Below are 18,896 nucleotides of genomic sequence, written 5' to 3' on the forward strand. Positions count from 1 at the left end.
CTACTCCACCTCGGGAGCAAGCCACTGGTCACGCCTGAGGCAGAGGGGACCTGGGAAATGAGTGACTTCAGTTTTTACTCCTTCTCCATATGAACGCCCCTCTGCCATCAGCAGCTGCACTCTTGGACTTTTGCCAGCAGCCTGCAGCTGGCTGTCACAGCTGGTCAGAGGGAAGGTGGCCCAGGGCTCAATCCTCCTTGGCCTCCCCATTCTAAGCCTTGGTTGCCTTGTCGGACTGCAAAATGCCAGGTGTGCGTGGCACTAAGGAGGGCCCCAGCCTACAACAGTCACACATCTTCATCACTTGGAAGGCAACACACAGCCCATCTTCCCCCAATCCTCCCTGTGAGCAGCATCACGGAAAATGGCCAGGGCATAGTGACAAATGCCAGGGATGCCAGAAAGGTGGCAGGTAAGAAAACCAGGGTGGGTGTCAGATGTGTCCCTGGCAGATCTGGGGACAGTCACGTGCCAGACCTGAGCAGGGAGAGGCAGAGCATGGAAGAACTCAACCTTACCCTCACCTGAGATGAAGATGGAGCTGTAAAGCCTGCCTCCAGTACCACCGGACCAGTTCCTAAACCCCCAGAGCTCCAGCACCGCGTTCAAGTCCGGGTCAGGCGGGCTGCCGCCAAAGCCGAAGGGCCGCCCCTGTGCCGGACCTGGGTGGCTGTGGGTTGTGCTCTGCAGCCAGACCCTCTGGGCTCTCCCTGCCTCCAGCTGCCATTTCCAACAAAGAGACCCGTCTGTGACTGCCCACCGGAATCGCCCCTGGCCTTGCTTCCTCGTCCTCAGAGCGCCAGGGAACCGAGAGGCCACCTCCTCCAGCCCCAATGCGCAGATGCTCTGCTAACATTCCTGAGCAGCCCACCCCATTTCGGCCCTGTGCTGCCGGCAAGTTCTAAGCCTTGAGAACCTTGGGTGACGGCTGGCAGGGCTGACAGAAATGAGGACCCTATCAGTTTATCTTTTAATTTTGCCAGATTTTGCCTCACATGCATCACAGTGAAACTGACAAAAAACCCAGTCAACACAAATCTCGAAAAGCTAAGGTGTGGTACATCAGCGTGACTCTCAGGGAGCAGCTCTGCGCCCCGACTGCGCACAGGGGCAGAGAACATGAGAGCAGAAGCTCCTCCTTGACTGGCCCCCGGAGTCGCAGCGGGCTCTGTTTTGTCCCTGACCACACGATCTGGGTCAGGATGCACTTTACCATTTTCCAGTGTCCAAGGCTCTCAAACACTGTCACTGAAGACAGTAACAGTAGTGAGAGTAACCACTGAATGCATCTCCGCTAGGTTTAGGGACGGTGCCGTGTACTCTACACAAATTAGTGCACCCACTCACCCGAGAGGGACCTTTATCCCTCTGTCCAGGTGAAACGAGTGAGCTTCAGAAAGGTTAGCTCTTAAAGGACCAAGCCAGGGCCTGACTGCAGGCCTGACTCTAAGGTCTCAGTCCTCACTCACCCGGACACAGTGCCACTGAAGCCCACCCATCACTACCCAGCGGCCCGTCCCAAATCAGAGCTGAGCAGTGCTGCTAGGCTCAGCCGGCTCCTCGGGCCCATCTCGAACGGAGGTTCCAACAGCACCTGGCCTTCCCTTCCCTCTGCGAATCCCCCTCATCCCAACTCATCACCATGTCCCGTTCTTGCTTCCCCCATGGGATGAGGTGCTGACTACAAGCTAGCACTGTATAAAAGGGCAATTCCACTTTGAAGGGACTTGTGGCCAAAACCTACTCAGGTAGCGAAAGTGGCACAGCGCAAGTCTCCGGCACAGTAAGCGAGGCCTTGGAAGAGCATTTCCGAAAGCATTTCAATCCGGCCAGAGCACTGCAGCCACAGTGGGCTCAGCAACGGGCCCGTTCGCAGGAGCTGTTCTCCGGGCCACTCCCAGGCCTAGCTGCTGACACATCTGTCTTCCACTGAGAGAGGCTGGGCGGGCCGCAGTGTGGACACACCGTCCAGCAAAAGAGCGGCGCTCCAGGCCAGGGAGGGGTCACCACGCACAAGCAGCTGTGCACACCACACGTGCGGGACCGCTGTGACCCCCACACACAGCTCAACCGCACAGACACACCCACAGATAACCTCACGCAGAAAGGGTGTAGTTAAAGCAAATACATGTTAGTCTGAGCACAGGAGGGGTGATGTTTTGACTTGCGACATTTAAAAATACTTTCCACATAGGAATATGTATAATTATACTCACCATCTCGAATTTAGTATTTTGGACAATATAGTTTATTTTCTTATAAAAGTTCTACCAAAAATATATATTCTTCTTAACTTAAAAGTCCAGGTTAGGAAAGCAAAATGTGAGTTGTTATTATCCATTACGTGTTTTACAAACAGCAGTGAAAAGAATAAATCAACAGAATGCACTCAATTTATAAATATAAAAACGTTCATTTCAGAAGCTTGACCTTGTCCTTCAGTAACTTAAAGGTGGGGTTCTTGCTGATTTTCTTATTGAAGATGACCAGGAGCTCCTCTTCAGACAGGTGACGTGCACCTGTCACCGTGTGATACTGAGCCAAAACCTTCCCAGGGAAGAACAGCTGTCAGCCGAGGGTCCCTGTCTGGGAACCGACCTCCCATGCTCTTTCTCTAACCCGGGCGGGGCGGGGGGTGGGGGTGGGGGGGCAGCAGGAAGTAGAAGGCCCGGTGCCGGTCACATGGGGCACTGCTTGTGAAATCTAGGCAGCCACGTGGGCGAGCACCTGGCTACCAGCGGGCCCCACGTTGATAAAGAGTTAAAAACAGAGAAGAAACCGTTGCTTGGGAAAAATCAAAATTCAGCAAACTATCTAGAACAATCTCCAAGTAACGCAGGCCCTGCTCCAGCTGCAGAGGGGTCGCAGGCCTCGGCCGGACCCCGCCCCACCAGCCCAGGGAAGCGCCAGGGTGACGTGGAAGCCGCTGACACACACACACAGGTAGCTTTAAAAACTGTACATTTTAGAATGAAGAACTCATTCTCCCCAGCTTATGTACCTAGGTGCACGGGCCATACCTTTTTCCTTAATTTTTTGATTGCTATTTCGTTGTCTGGTGCCCGCTTCAGAATTGCTTTAATAGTCCCCTTCCAGTTGAATTTACCTGCAATACAAAGAACAGCATGTAAAGCATGTGTTTTTGTTGTGCTACCCGCTACCAGAAGGGTAGAGAAATGACTTCTGCACATCTACTTGCTACCCGGAACGTGAGCCAATCCCGTGTGGGCGGGGCACCATAGCATTATGCGGCAGGCACGTGACTTGTCCAACCCGGTGGCCTAGAAGCCCTGGCTACCCTTCACCCTCCCTGTTCTCCAAGTGAGCGGGTTAACTAAGTGTCACAAATACCGTCACCTCTACAAATCCCTGTAAAAAGATACAGTTGCACTGAACAACCTCAGCAAGACTAAGCATCCACCAAGATCAGGGAGCCAAGCACAGTGAGCCAGACATGAGCAAAGGAGTGTCACTTGGAATGTGAGAGGACAGCCACAGATATTACTACACATGGGCTAAACTCACTCTACAACTTCACGAGAATCTACAATGACCTCAAAACTGTTTTTTAAAAGCCTCGTATATACATAGTAAGTTGGAGGTGAGTTCCAAGCTCAGAGATCTAACCCAACTTGGGCAGTCACTGAACCTCCATTAATAAAGCCTCAATTCCCACTGAGCCCTTGGATCTCTTCTTAACTGGCGGGACACCAGGGGATGCTTCAGGCCCGAGGAATAGGGGCAGCTTGTGGAGGAGGCAGCATTTAACAGGAACCTGAAGGGCCAGAGACTGGATTCTGACAGGTACACATTCTAGCTGAGGAAGAAGGGTGGCCACGGAGTTCCAAGCAAGGAGACACGAGGGACAGACCCAGAGATAAGGAGGGGACAGCCGGTCTGGTGGGAGAAAGGGAAGGAGCCAGGTCTCAGAAAGCGGTGCTGGGTTTCTCTTCCATTCCAGAGGTCACACTAATTCCCGATCCTACCTGCTTTCCCTCACCCTTCCAGCAAGACAGACGCTGCACACATCACCCACACAGTTCTCATCGATGCCTGTGGGGTCACACCTTAGCTTCAAATTCTCCCACACGCCTCTGGAGGGTATGACCCACCAGAAGGCCCTGGTTCACCGTGTCCTCCCCCAACCTAAAGAGGGCAGAGCCTTCCAAATGATGGAAGCGGTATCTTTTTTTTTGTTTTAATCTTCAACCAAGAAGAAGGGGGGTGAGGGCCGGAGTAAAGAGAGGGAGGGAAGGGGGGAAAGAGATGTGAGACAGAAACACTGATTGGTCACCTCCCCGGGGGCCCTGACTGGCAATGGAACCTTAACCCAGGTGTGTGCCCTGACCAGGAACTGAACCCACAAGTGCTGGTAGACGGGATGGGGCACCAACGGACTGACCCACCCGCTAGAGCTGGAAGTGATACCTTTGGCAGGAACAGCTTCATGGTTTTCTGGTTCTCCGCCCTCAGAATGTCCTGGGAACTTTATCTTTTTGTTCTTAGAATCTGCTTCAACTAAACAGAGATTTTTAAAACAGAGAGATTTTGGCATTTATGACATCAGCTACATGTCCACCCATCATTGTGCTGGTCCCCCAAGCAACCCAGTACGTGGGGTTTCTCCTCTGGGTCAGGGGCAAATGGGGAGTTGAGAGGTGAAGTCACTCGCCTGGACTGAGCCTAGCTTGGCCTGACCCCAAGCTTATGCTCTTTGTCTTACTCGGTTTAAAACGCAAGGTCTAACAGATTTCACACATCCCAAGTCCACAGCTCTAGTTTCTAACGAGCCTCACAGTATGAGCTAACCACATACCTTCAGAGAGCTTCCGCTTTCTTTTTCCTGGACTGGCTCTAGTCTCTGCCTTGTCCGCGGCTCCGTCCACTCCCGCTTCCTCCGCACGCTGGCCCTTGTTCTTCTTCCTGTGGCCCTTCTTCCCTGCGGGGCCGGCGGCCTCGGGGGCCTCCCCTGCTCCAGCCTCCTGCCTGGCCTCCTGTCTCACTTTGCGCTTTTTAGTCTTCTGACTCTTCGAATTCTCTCGGTGGTTTTCCAATTTTAGTTCTTTCTTTTCTTTTTTTCTATGCTTCTGCCGCTCTTCCTTCCTTTCTCTCTTATTTTTCTTCGCTTCTGCTTGTCCTTCCACGGTGTCATTTGCTTTGGAAGGTGCCAGCTTGGTGGAGATGTCTGCAGGCGGCTTTGCCACTTGGTTGAGTGGCTGTTCCTCTTGCCCTTTACTGACTGGCTCCTGGTCATGAAGCAAACCCAGGAAACACGGTAAGTGTGCACTCCAGACACACCTGTTCACGCACTGCGTGCATCTACCGCACACACGGACCCAAGAAAAAAAAGTCTTCACTACTTAACACTTCAGAGCCGTGACCACCCCACAGTTCACACACGGCAGAAACACACAACCTGGGCGGGCCTGCCCGCGCCCACACCCTCTCTGTGTTTACCAGACGCTTCCATTCCACCGGAAGCGGGAAGAACCCTGAGACCACTTCAGCCAGACCTTCCCTTCTGGCTCACTGTGCACCCTGCTTTTCCATGAAAGGCGAGCACTTCTGTGTGGCAGAAACCAGAAGGTTTATGTATCTGCGGACCTGGGTTCAAGTTCCAGCTCTGTCAATGACTAGGGCAAGTTATTTATCTGCTCCACACCTGTCTCCTTGTCTGTAAAATGAAGGCAGTAACCCCTTCTCATACAGCTGGTGTACAAATAAAAGGAGAAAAGAAATGTCACAAGCCCAGTACAGAGGACGTTCAACACACCAGGCTGAAGCATGCAAAGGGCTTTGTGAACGACCAAGTACCAGACAGAGGCAAAATCTCCTCGTCACTCAGATGAGCTGGTGCCCCTGAGGGCGGTGCTCAGGAGTCCCAGAGACTGAGGAGCTAGGCGGACGGGGAAGAGCGCCTTCCCACCTCCTGCACGCGCTCCCTGACTCAATCAGTCTGCGCCTCCTGTTTTTAAGTGACTTCAGCACAGTTCGTCCCGGTGCCTGCTGTGCTCCCGGACTCGAAACGTGCTGGGAATCTATACACCGGCCCTGCTCACAGGACACCTGTGGAACTGCCATGGGCCCAGGGGTGCCTGGCGGGGAAGGAAGTGGGTCAGTGGCAGCAGCAGCTCCGGGAAGTCACTGAACTGATGCTTCCGCAGCCTCGCCCAAGTTCTATCCCTGTAAGTGACCAGCCAGCTGACTCCGACAAGTCACCTTCCGTCTTCCCCCTCCGGAGACTAGGTCCCAAGCAGGGAGCTACTGCCTCCCAAGTCCGGACCAAATAAAGGAAGACCAGCTTTAACTGAGGTACAAGGATGCTGCAAATCACGCCTCACTCCGACACCAGCGCACGGCCTCTGGAAAAGGAGCAGCACCTAGGAAATGAGTGTTGAACTACATGGTTGGAGCTTTCTCAGCAGCAGCTCAGGGAAATAAGGCAGTCCAGGAGCGTGGGGGAGGAAGCAGAGAATGAGTTCAGAACGGACCCAGGAGGAAGAAGAGGGCAAAGAAGCTTCCCATCTCCCCCACAATTTTGTTCTTACTGCGTGTCAGTTATTATAACCACCAAGGGCCACAGGCCTCAGCCCACTGTCCACCCAATTCAGAACAAGTCTCTAGCTGGTGCCTTGCCCCACCCCCCCACCCACAGGAGGGAAGGAAGAGTGAGGGAGGCGGGGACATGCTTCTAGCCCACCAGCAGTCACTAATCAGTGAGCGGTGAATCCATTCCCCATCTACTTTCTACTTCATTCCAGGCTCTCCCCCACTGTGGTCTCCTCTGCGCCGCCTTCACGGGCTCCTACCTAACTGAGCACCCTCCTCGGCCCCCTGCCCCTCCTGCCTCCGATTCCTTCCCAGGCGACCTGACATTACAGCCCACACCCACAGACGCAGTTGTCTGTCTCCCCCTTGGAGACGCAGCTGCGTGAGGGCAGGCCTTGGGTCCCGTGACCGGGTGCCAGCTGTGCTGGTGTAGAAAGTGCCACAGCAGAGCAGAGAAGGCCGCCCCACTGCCCAGCGGAGTAGAGGGAGGGATGACACTGCAAACACGAGCGAACGGGGCCGCAGGACCTTGCTCTGCACCACCCACGGGGATGCGCTGCAGAGCTCACAGGGCGAAGGCACCGCAACGACAAACGAGGGCCTGCCCTGAGCTACTTACTGGCCACTTTAGTCCATTCTCACAAAGTTCACAGCTTCAAAAGGGAGACGGCAAAGAACTTTATTTTTAAAAAAACTCTGTAGTTGAACTAAATTATTTCAAATCTTTGATTCTCAGTAAAAGCAATGGAAACAACCTTTCAAAAATAGGTGCCAGCCCTGGCTGGTGTGGCTCAGTGGACTGAGCGCCGCCCTGCAAACCAAAGGGTCACAGTTTCGACTCCCAGTCAGGGCACATGCCTGGGCTGCGGGCCAGGTCCCCAGTAGGGGACCCAGAAAAACACCACACACTGATGTTTTTCTCCCTCTCTTCCCCTTTCTCTAAATATAAATCAATAAAATCGTTTACAAAATAAATAAATAAATAAATGATTTAAATTAAATTAAATATTCTCTGCATATAAAGCAAATCAACTCCAACAACGTGACTGGAATAAAAGACCAGCCAGACCCAATGGGTTTTTTTAAACTACTAATGATGTAAGTCTCCAAATGGGATGTAAGATCCAAATAGGAAGACAGTGCAACTGAATTAAGGTGGAAAAAAATCAAGTTAACACTGTGCCCCACAATGTGGCCACACGACAGCACACGCACACTCTCAGAGGTGCCCCGCACCTGGGAACTCACACACACAGCCACTCTGACTGGCAGGCAGCTGGCCGATTAATCCCGTGGGATTCTCCTTCCACCAGAGGGAAAGAGACGCTTACCGAGGGCCGACTGAGAGCCGGGCACCAGGTGGGATGTTCTGTAGTCTCATCTATTTTAAAACTACAGCACGTTAAGGGACCCTGGTGACCCTTCTCCCCTTTCCTAAAAGACCACCCTGTCACTCTGTGGCCCCACCTGTTTACTTCCCTTCACGGCCCTCTCACCACATGAGGTAGTTGGTAGTTTTGTTCGCGTCCTGCCGCAGGCCAGGCACTCAGTCGGTACTGAACGAATAAGTGAAAGACTGAACGTGGCGCCCCATTTTTCCAAGCAAAGGAAACTGAGGCTCAGAGAAGTTAGTTAGCACGCCCAAGATCGAACGTCTGGCGGAGAGCAGCAGGGGCTCAGGCCAGGTCTGTCAGACACCCAAAGCTCCTGCTGTCTCCAGTGTGCCCCGCTGCCTGACTTCTAAGCCGATCATGCTAGCAGCCACCGTCATCAAACGTCAGGGTTAAATACCTTTCTGTGCACAATAAGGAACTCTTCTCTGCAAGGCATTCAGTTTATTCCTCCCCATAAATGAAGGCCCAAAGAGGCTCTCTGAAAAAGAAGGCTGTCTTGACCTCCAAAAATATGACATTCCCCTTGCATCACTACTGATCATTCTGCCACACTACGAATCTAAAATGAGATCGGACTTACATTGCTGGAAGCTTCAGAAAAGAGATCCCACACCTGCTCCAGAATCGATTCATTATGAACTTTTAAACTGTTCTTCATCCAATTCTGCAAGGAACAAGGCGGAAACAAGAGCGTGCACCCCACCTGACGGGCCGGGTCGCAAGCTGCCACCGCTGCCCCAGTCTCCCTTCGGGCAGGAAGCCCCATCGGCTACGTACCTGAAATTTCGCCTTTTTCCTCGGAATGTTGTCAAAACCACTAATTTGCTCTAAAAGTTCTCTCACTTTGGGGCTGACATTGGGTCTTTTTATTGATTCATTAATTTTCTGGAAAAAAGAAAAATAAAAGAAAAATAAACTGACACATGAGTTTCTTGTAGCCATGGCTACAGAATTCACATTTCAAGTCCAGGTTTTTATTAACGTCTATGCTTACAAATGCCACACGTTAGTATCAGCGGTCCTGGCCAGGGCCATCCGGTGAGGAAAGGAAACAAAAGGCATGCAAATCAGAAAGAAGTGCAATGATCTCGGGTCACAGCCAACGTGGCCACAGCCAACGTGGCCACAGCCAACATGGCCACAGCCAACGTGGCCACAGCCAACGTGGCCTACACGTGGAACACCCTGAAGATTCCACAGGAAGAACCTCTGGACCCAGTGCACAAGTCCAGCAGCCCTGCAGAACTGACACCCAACAGTCAAGGAGCATTTGTACAAAGTAACAACCTGAAACAGAAATTAAGAAAACAATTCCATTTACATCAGCATGAAAAAGAATAAACTACTTAGGCACAAACTTAACCAAGGAGTGTATGAAAGACATCTACTTAAAACTACAAAACGCTGCTGGAAAAACGACGACACAAATAAATGGAAATGTTTGTGGCTGGAAGACTTACTGAGATGTCGGTACCACCCAAGTGACCCACGGGTTCGAACACAATCCCTGTGAACATCCGAATGACTTTCCCCCAATAACAGAGGGCTCTACACGCACGTTCACATGGGACTCCCAAGGGGCTCCCTGGCCAAATCCATCTTGAGAAAGAAGAACAAAGCTGGCAGTCTCACACCTTGATGTCAAAGCTTCTACCCCTTGACACAAAGCTAGAATAACCAACACATTGTGGAACTGGCATAGAGACAGGGCACAGACCGGTGGGACAGGGGCCACAAACAGACCCCTGCACGTGAGGCCAGATGATTTCTGGCAGGGTGTCAACGTCACTCGATTGGGAAGGGACAAGCGGTGGTGAATGTACTTAATCGGCGGCTTAAACGTGGTCTAAGTGCTAAACTGTGTACCGTGGATCATTCACCCGTTTTGAAAAACTGGACAAAAGAAAGAATGTGAACAAACCAAACATGATCCAAAGAATCAAGGCCAAGTGGACACGACAAAGTGAGGGCAAAAAGGACCAGGAGGCAGCTGGGAACCAAGACACTAGCACTGCCACCTGATAAATACATGTGGCAACAAGCGCAGAACAGAAACGGAAATCAAATCCTCGTGCCGGAGACAAAAGCCCATGTGATCACAGTGAAGGCGGAGGACAGAGGCAATTGTTGAGACAGGACATGACAGTGGACAGCAGAGGTGGTCACCAGAGCACCCAGTTCCGTAAGAGGCCGGGCGGCAGAGACTTCAGGCTCCACACACCAGCCAGCTGCCGGCCTGACCACTCAGCGCTTGCAGCGTGCGGCAGCCACAGCCAGCGTGCAGGCACGTGGGCGTGGCTGCACCCGGTGAGACTGCTTCCCCAGGCGGAGGGGGCAGCCCCTCGTGTGCCGGGCCTGCTGCAGAGATTTCCTTCACACGTGGTGACAGCGGGGTGGAGCTCAAGCACACGGGCCCTCGAGCTCAGGGGCCTCGCAGTGTCCTCCATTTCTTGGGAGGATGACAGATGTCGTACCCAAAAAATGGCCTGCTGGAGGCCAGCCTGAATATCCTACGGGTTTCACTAGCTTCTCGGTCTGCACTGGGCAAACGCTGGCAGCCCTCCTGGCCAGGAGTCCGTGACTCAGTAAGCCAGCCGGTCTCGGAAAGTTCCCGCTCAAACTCTGTCACGGAGGGACTATTATTTATGTGGTTTCTAGGAAAACACAGAACTTCCGCATAGACGACATCTGTCTTTTCATTCTTCTCCCTTCCTTTCTAAATCCTTCCCCCCTGCTATCTATTCTGTAAATGGTGAGCAACATTCTGGAAGTTACTCTTCTCAATGAATTAGGAATTTTGTTGCTTTGTCATTTTTATTGTGCATGGCATCATTTTATCTAAGTAGAAAGTTCCTCGTATTTACGAAAATGTCTTTATTTTGCCCAGTTCTGATATCAACATTCATGACAGATTAACATGATTTGAGTTATAGAAGCTTTACAGCAAAATGAAAGCTAGTGAGAACTCTGAAGTATTTTTGCAAGCGACCTACAAAACATGCGGATTAAGGACAAACCGCACTGCAGCTACTGACAGAGGAACACGGGCTCTTCTGCCGGCTCAGCTGCTCAAGCTCGGTCTACGCCGAGACACGCCGTTTGTGGCCCAGTCCACAGGGAGGACGCCTTCATTCTCAGTTCCCCAGGCTTCAAAGAAAAGTGGACGGTGTCAGGTGAAGCTAGGAGACGCACTAGCCCTTACCTGAATCCACGCCTGCTGTTTCAGGTCGCCTTTGTGAGTTTTACCTTCACAGCCTTTGCCACCATACTTCTGATCCTCACTCATGCACTTCACGTGGCTTTTATAGTCGTCGCCCCTGTGAGGTGACAGAGGCCCCACCGTCACACCGATGCTCAGAGCCGAGGCTGTCGCACGCCAGCCCGGCGCTGCTCCTCGCCCCCCCGCCCCTCGCCCCCTCTGCCCCAGCACCCCCACCTGCCTCACCCACTCTGCTCACACCCTGCTGCACGGCCACGGCTTCCTTCCGCCATACTGGCCCATACGGAACCTGCCACCAAACTTCCCACCCACTTTTACATCCAAATGCCTTAAACCTAACTGATGGGCAGTGCTTGTTGTTAGTCATAAGTGACTCTATACTGAATAAAATAAGTTCTCTGCAATAGGCGGCTTTATCTCAAGTTACAAGATCTGTAAGATTTCCAGGTAACATAGGCAATCAATAATTAGTTGGAATGTAAGTTAAAAGCTGGTGTAAAATGGTGGTACCAGAATTAATATAATGTTGTACATCAATATACCTCAATAAAAACAGTAAGAAATTAAACTAAGTTACAAAGTCACGAGGGCGCCCTGCACAGCACAGTGACTATAGTCTGTAGACATTTGAGAGCGGCGGAGGGGTTAGAGCTCAAGAGTCCCCATCACAAGAGAAAAACTTTTGTGACTATGTATGGGGATGGATGTTAACTAGACTTATTGTGACCATTTCTGCAATATATACAGATATTGAATCATAACATACACATGAAACAAATGTAATTGTATATGTCAATTACACCTCAACAAAAATAACTTTTTTTTAAACAGTGTTAGATCACTAAAAAGTTCTGGATCTCAGAGTCTTGGGAAGAGAGAAAGTCTCAACTCTGTTTCAATCTCTTGGAAGTTGTATGGGGCCTTCAGGGAACTGTGTGGGAAGGTCAGAGGCAAACCCGTAGTGAGAAAGAACCCATTTCACCTGTTTTATGTGACAAGCTTCTTCCTAGGATTAGGTATGAACAAGACTGTAGCAGTTTTCAAGTGGTTTTTTTTTTTAATATCACTGCTCTAGAATAAAATTAAAACGTACTGTCGGCAAACAGCATCCAAATGCCACAGAGGACAGTGGGCAGAGGCAGCACAGCGCCCTTTTACCAGCACCTCTGAGGCTGCAGGGGCTGAGACGACGGAGGAGGTTGGCCAGCTACAGACGGCCCTCGGGAAGACAGTGGGTGAACACTCAAGATCTGCTGTGTCCCCCCGCCCCAGCGGAAGTGTCGGACACACTCAGGGAGCAGGAGCGCCCCCCCCCCCCCGCCCCCCGGCAGGGCCTGGCCTCTTCTCTCGGATGCCCCGCTCTGTGAATCAGTGCACGCCTTTTCTGGTTTGTAGACCATCTCTTCAGTGCGGTCGGCACGCTGGCCCCTGAGGCCTTGCTCTGCGGCCCCTGCCCAGGCTCCGGCGACCGGCTACCGAGGCGGCCACACTGCCTGGTCAGGCACTCCTGCCGCCACAGCCCCCCTTCCTCCCGTTTCCTCGCTAATGCGTCCGTGCAGGGCAAATGGTCCTGCACCCACATCTGCCCTTTGCACGATGTCCTCCCTCCAGCATGAGCCGCCGGGACTCACCAGAAGTCTGTGCCGCAGTCGATGCAGGACAGGCACTCGCAGCCCCGGCAGGCGGCCGCGTGCTTCTCCACCTGCGCTTTCTTCACGGCCTCGCCGCACGCGTTGCAGGTGAAAAACACCATGTTTAGCTGAGCGGTGTGGTTCTCTGTCCGAGAGAGACTCTGAGTCTTGTCCTAAAAGAAATCAAAAGTAAAGGGAAAAAGAGGTAATTATCATTGTAACCCGAAACTTTTATTCTCAATGAACAATCATACGGCTAACTTTTCAACCAGAATGTCACTTGAAGAGAACTACAACCAACAGAATCGAAGTCGAAGAGCCAGCTACATGCAACTGTACCACCATGGGGCAAAATTACAATGAACGACGACACCAATGGCTAACATTTGTGGGGTGCTTGCTCGCCACGCTCTGGGCCCCCTAATAGCTTTACCCGTGTTAACGTTGACCCTCACAGCAACACTCCGAGGGGGAGACTATCGTTCACAGTCCACATGAGGTACTGAGGCACAGAGAGAGTAGGTTACTTGCCCAAGGTCACACAGCAGCAGAACCAGGATTTACACTTGGTAGCCGGCTCTAAACATGCCAAGTTTGGGGGGCATTAAGTGAAGTATCTTACCTTTTCTAATAACTCTCTCTCCCTTTCTCCACCCCCCACCAATCTCTCTCTCACCCTTAGGTGTGTACTGCAAAGTACTTCAGGTCCCCAAATACTGATACAATAAGAACATAACGAGGGCGGCTGAGGGAGCTTTAGAAAGAAGAGAAGAGCCCTACAAACAATCCTAAGAACACAAGAGACATTCCGGTCGGCACTACCACGTACCCTCAGATGGCAATACAGGACGCTGTGCCCTGAGGCCTAGCAGAGAGGGAACGGGTGAGGGGCCTCCTTCGTGGGCTTCCTGTCAGTGCAATAAACAGGGGGACCCCTCAGCTGTCCTCACTGCCGGGCGCTGAATTACTGGCAGGCGCACAGACCCACCTGTGCCCGGCACTGGGTCAACAGTACATATGGCCGCACAGATACATAACCACAATTTAAAAAACCCCGGAGCTGCTACTCTGCTCAAAAAAATTCAAATTTCTCGAAAGTGTGACAGAAGTCACAGTAACTTCCTGTGCTTATGTAACTGTTTAGTCACTAGACTCTTAAAGAGTACTGTTGTTTTCCAGTACAAACAAGTGTCATAGCAAAACTATTGAGAACTGTTTGACCCAGCACTTGTTTGCTCACTCAGAAAATTAGCGCAAAGATCAAGGCAACTGGGGTGGTCTGCCTAAGGTAAGACTTCACCCCCAAACCCTTCAGCACAAACGAGGGCCTCTCAGTGCCCACAGCAGGCTCGTGCCTGAATCACTCCCTCCTCCACCACCACGGGCCGGGTCACTGCTGGAGAGCTCACACTGAAGCAGAGACCAGGGCTGCTCCCAGCCACTGAGCCTGGAATGGAAATGTACGTCCCGGCTGCAACTCCTGGTTTATGAAGGCCCAGCTCATGTCTTGTGGGGGCTTCTGACCCTTCAGGGCACTGCTGGACCGGAGCTTGCCTGTTGGACTATGTATAAACGCAGGCCCTGGCCCAGGTTCCCCCCTACCACTCACCACCAGGGTAGACGAGCAAGGGAGGGCATGTGGTCAACTACAGCCTTGCACAGAATCCGAGGAAAGCAACAGGCCTGTGTGTTCTGGGCTGTGCAGCAGCCATGCTGCCTCCCCTCTGGGCACGGTGAAGGTGTGGGACACTGTCGCGAGTCCTGGGGGGGGGGGGGGCATCACGTGGACAATGACGCGGCCCCCTCCAAGCTTAGCATTCTGCAAGGGTGGAAGGATGCTCAGTTCGCGACAGGCAGCAAGGACAGTGGCTGCCCGGCCTCTCAGGGGAAACAAAGGCTGGACCAAGAGCCAGCACCACGTTATCAAGTAAACAGTTGGTAGGGGCACTTTGGTGTAAGAACAAGGGCAAACCATTAGCTCACCACCAAGAAACAGATGGCCATCGTACACACAAGGCAGGAGCAGCTGCGGTAAGTCAAATTATCTGCTAAAAAATGTGTAAGTACTTTCATAACAAAATTCAACAATGAAAAAATACCCCCTCGGAGTTAAGCTATGGCCTAGGCAGGGGCGTCCAACCTTTTGGCATCTCTGGGACACACTGGAAGAACAGTTGTCTTGGGCTACACATTAAATACACTGCAACATGTAATCAATCACACACACACACACACAAAAAAACCCTCATAATGTTTTAAGTAATTTACGATTTTGTGCTGTGCCACATGCAGTCACCCTGGGCTGCATGTGGCCTGCGGGCCGCAGGTTGGACAGCCCTGGGCCCTAGAGCTTCCTGAACTTCCTTGTTGAAGTTTATTCTGTTTCCTGGGTGAGGGGGACGAGGGAAGAGGAGGAGGCTTCAGCAAGCTTTGAGATCCCCTTGAGAGACTCGGCTTGTCGTGGAAGGTCTGGAATTGAAGGATGGGCGGAAACAAAATGTATGGACTGAAAGAAGCCAGTGATGTTGACAAAAAAGCTGCTGGGAACGTCTGTGCAAAACATGTCGCCCCTCTGGGGACTAGCCACACAGAGCGCAAACATCAGCTAGGAGAGGACTGGAATTTGATCGCACGTCCACGGGAAAGATGTCCCCATTCAGTCTTGCACGGCAAATGTGCACACGCAGAAATCGGTGCGTCGTCTTTCCCGCGCAGAAAGGGCAACGTGCACAGGGGTCGGACTCAGTCTCTCCGTGCCCTCCGCAGGGTTCGTGGCCCGCGGGCGGTCTTTACCCGATATGAAATGGGGACACCGCGGCTGCCTGCTGGCTAATGAGATAAGTAAGGCCTCTAAAGAGCTTACTCCTCACTTATTCAGAGCCCAGAGGATATCCCACACCAGCCCAGGGTCACCTTGATCGGGCCTCACACCTGACCTAGCCCCCTGGGGAAACACCTGTCATTTATGCAGGAAACACCTGTGTGTGTCTGTCTGTCTGTCTGTATGGGGGGGGTGGGCCGCAAAGAACAGCAAGCTGAAAACCATCCTAACGGCAGAGCAGACGGGTGTCCCCAGTCTTAGTGCAGGCTTAACAATTTCAGAAATTAAAAAACACACCATGCAACGTCAGTCCCTCCAACTGAAGATAGCAAGCATTGCCTAAAACAAAAAATTAAACTTATTGAAATTTCCTAAGACTAAATGTGAAAGAAATTGAAACAATTAAACCTTCAAATGACATGTTTGGAAACTTGTGACATTTCCTCTTGGGACATGAGGGGAGCTGGCAGTGTGCTGCATGCAGACTTAGGACGCCGTCTGCTGGGCTCGGGTGTCACTCAGCGTTTGGCCCCAAGTGTAAAAAGACGGCGTTCTTTAGGGGCTGCACCTAAATACGAGTCCCCATTTCCTTCCCTGGCTCCTCACTCTTGGTGTCCAAGGCTGCGTCCCCATCAGCCACAGAGATTCTGTGTCCTTCCTCCTAGAGATGCGGGCATGTGAGAGCAGAGAAGGGCGAGCAGAAAGCAGTGTTTCTGGACTGGCTGAGAGCACACGCGGGTTCTGGCCCCAGGTAAGTCACTGTGATTCAATTCGGCAGACACTGACTGGATGCCACGCGCGCACTGGGATCCAGGTACACCCAGGTGCCCTCCCTCAACGTCAGCCAGGACCTGTGTGAGCTTCCAGCTGTCTGTTCATCTGTCTGGTCAATTTACTGAGTTCTTGTCACATGCCCTAACCCAAGGAAAGGGTGAAGAATGACAGAATGTGACCATTAGCTGTCCACGAAGCCACTTCACACTTAGGACCACAACTGCACTGACATCCCCAAAGAGGTCTGGTCACACCGGCATCCAGACTCAGCCAGGGCAAGCGATCTGCCTGGAGGCACACTTCGTGGCAGGGGCAGCCTGACAGCCAGGCAACAGCCAGGCGACAGGCCGGAGCTCCCGCCCTGCCTCTCACTTTGACTTGTTGTGTCCTTGGCCGTTACTTGGCATCTAGGATCTTGAGGCCCTCATCCAGAACACTTCAAGGCTGTACAAGTGAGCTTCCATTTGAAAACATGAGGACCCATGTCTTAATCCTCAGGCCAGCCCACACTGCGCCAAACCACCGTGTCCCAGAGGAGGTTGTCAGGTACTCGAAAGTGATGCTGAGTTGGGGTGCAGAGACAGGATCAGTGAGGGGCTGGGAACTGTGAGGAACTTATTAAGCCACGTTCTGTTGAACTGGGCCTGGATGCAGGGCCAGACATCTGAGCTGGAGCCCACGTCTGCCAACTGCAAACTAAATGACCTCAAGGTACCCTAACTTGAACCCGTTTACCTATAAAATGGGTCTTAGAGCATTGTGCCAAAAGTTAAACAAGATACATAATATGGAAGATTCATCCTTACCCAATGGTAGAATTTCCTGTGCCCTATGAATTTGCACTTCAATTTATGACACCCAGTCCCCACCTAACCCCATGCTTCTTTACATAGGACCTTCAATCCACCCATCTATCGTCACAAATTCACCCCCGTCTCCTCTGGCTCCCCACCCCATGGGTGCTACTCTGCCACCATGTTCCCTGATAACACGACCTCAAGTTTAGTTCTGGGATTGGGAATTGGAGTGATTTTTTTTTTTATCTTCCTCCCTCTATGTTTTTGGGTTTTGTTTTGTGTTTTTTTACAAAAATTACATTCACTATTCTTTAAACATTCTCAAACACATATACACACAGACCTAAACCCCATCACCACCACAACCACCAAGAGTCCATCTGACAGGCCAGGCTGGCAACGTCGGCACAGTCCCCAGTGAGCACTCTGACCTCAAGGTAGCCACTGTCCCCACTGAACTTCAAGTTCTCCCACCTGTGAAACAAGGCGTCAGGCCAACCAGACCAGCCCTTTCTTTCAGGGGTACAGTTCCAAGAAACCATGGGTATCGTGCAGGGAAGGACACGCAAGTCTGCACGGTCCACCCTCCCACCCAAACCCTAGAGGCTTTGATGTGCATTCAGGCAGGACCGCTCCCTCGCGCTCTGCAACCCCCCTGAGAAGATGGTGCATCTACCTCCACTTAACAGATGAGCAAACTGAGGCTGGAAGAAGTCAACCCAACCTCACCCCCTACGTCACCAGTACCGTTTTAAACAGCATCCCTTCTCCAGTTTAAAAACCCTCTGTGGAAGCTGGCCACCTGCCGGGCTCTATGCTAGACACGGGGACAGGGGTGCTGTGTGAACCAGTCCCAAGTGGGGCCTCTCTGCAGGAAAGTCAGCCTTGCAAATGCAGTCCACCTCCTTCCCCTACCTGTCTCCTCAGAAGTAGGAGCTGCAAAAAAAATCCTGACTTTTACTGAGCACCTACTATGCACCAAGCCCTGTCATAGGTGATCAACACGTCTGTGCTCCTGTAACCCTCACGACAGTCCTGAGTTAGGTTCTGCATCAGTCCCTTTGGGCATTCGAGGAAACTGAGGCACAAAGCGGTTAAGGCGGTCACACGTCCGGTGGGTAGCAAACCTGGACTCACACCTGGCCCTGAGTCCGTGCTCTCAACCCCCATGCCGTGGGGCCTCCTCCGCAAGGACCGAGCTCCCCAAGTCCCAGAGAAGACAAGAGCCCTGTCCCCAGCACAGCAGCCCGGCGGTGACCCACCGTCCTGCTTCGCCCAGGGAAGAGAGGGTTTCCTGCACAAGAACCTTTCCATTTTAAAACCGAGAAGAATTGGTCATTCTAAGTCCAGAACTCCTTTGACCTCCCCAGGGCGCAAATAGATCTGAATGGATTTCCTCCTTCCCCGTGCGTAAAGCAGGTGGACCCGCTTGATGGAGCTGCAGGCATTGGCCCCGCCGCCTTCCCCTCCTCTCGCTCTAGCCCAGCCTCCCAGGTCGGACCTCTGAGCCGCCGCTCCTCACCTCTCAGCCCGCGTCCGCCAACGGTTGAAACCGGCCGCGAGGAGCACGTGGAGTCGCCGCTGCCGCCCGCCCAGCGCAGCCGCCACCTCTCAGCACAGCTTCGCCGCGCAGAACTCGTTTCTGAGCCGCCCGCGCGCATGCGCACCGCGGCCACACAGCGCGCCGACGGAAGTGACAATACGGAAGCG

At 52.4% G+C, this 18,896-nt stretch overlaps 1 protein-coding gene across 1 annotated transcript; it reads right to left on the reverse strand.

Annotated features, from left to right (window-relative positions):
* Positions 1-2,225: 2,225 nt before the first annotated feature.
* Positions 2,226-18,852, reverse strand: LYAR (Ly1 antibody reactive). Its single transcript, XM_024573777.3, has 9 exons — positions 18,709-18,852; positions 12,795-12,967; positions 11,146-11,260; positions 8,721-8,828; positions 8,524-8,607; positions 4,817-5,246; positions 4,429-4,518; positions 3,021-3,106; positions 2,226-2,547 (listed from the first exon to the last, which is right to left on the reverse strand). Exons 2-9 carry the CDS (start codon positions 12,914-12,916, stop codon positions 2,413-2,415), a joined length of 1,170 nt encoding a protein of 389 aa, XP_024429545.2. The 5' UTR covers positions 12,917-12,967; positions 18,709-18,852; the 3' UTR covers positions 2,226-2,412.
* Positions 18,853-18,896: the final 44 nt, after the last annotated feature.

The sequence above is a fragment of the Desmodus rotundus genome, chromosome 4 (assembly GCF_022682495.2).
Source record: "Desmodus rotundus isolate HL8 chromosome 4, HLdesRot8A.1, whole genome shotgun sequence".
In the NCBI taxonomy this organism is placed as follows: Eukaryota; Metazoa; Chordata; class Mammalia; order Chiroptera; family Phyllostomidae; genus Desmodus; species Desmodus rotundus.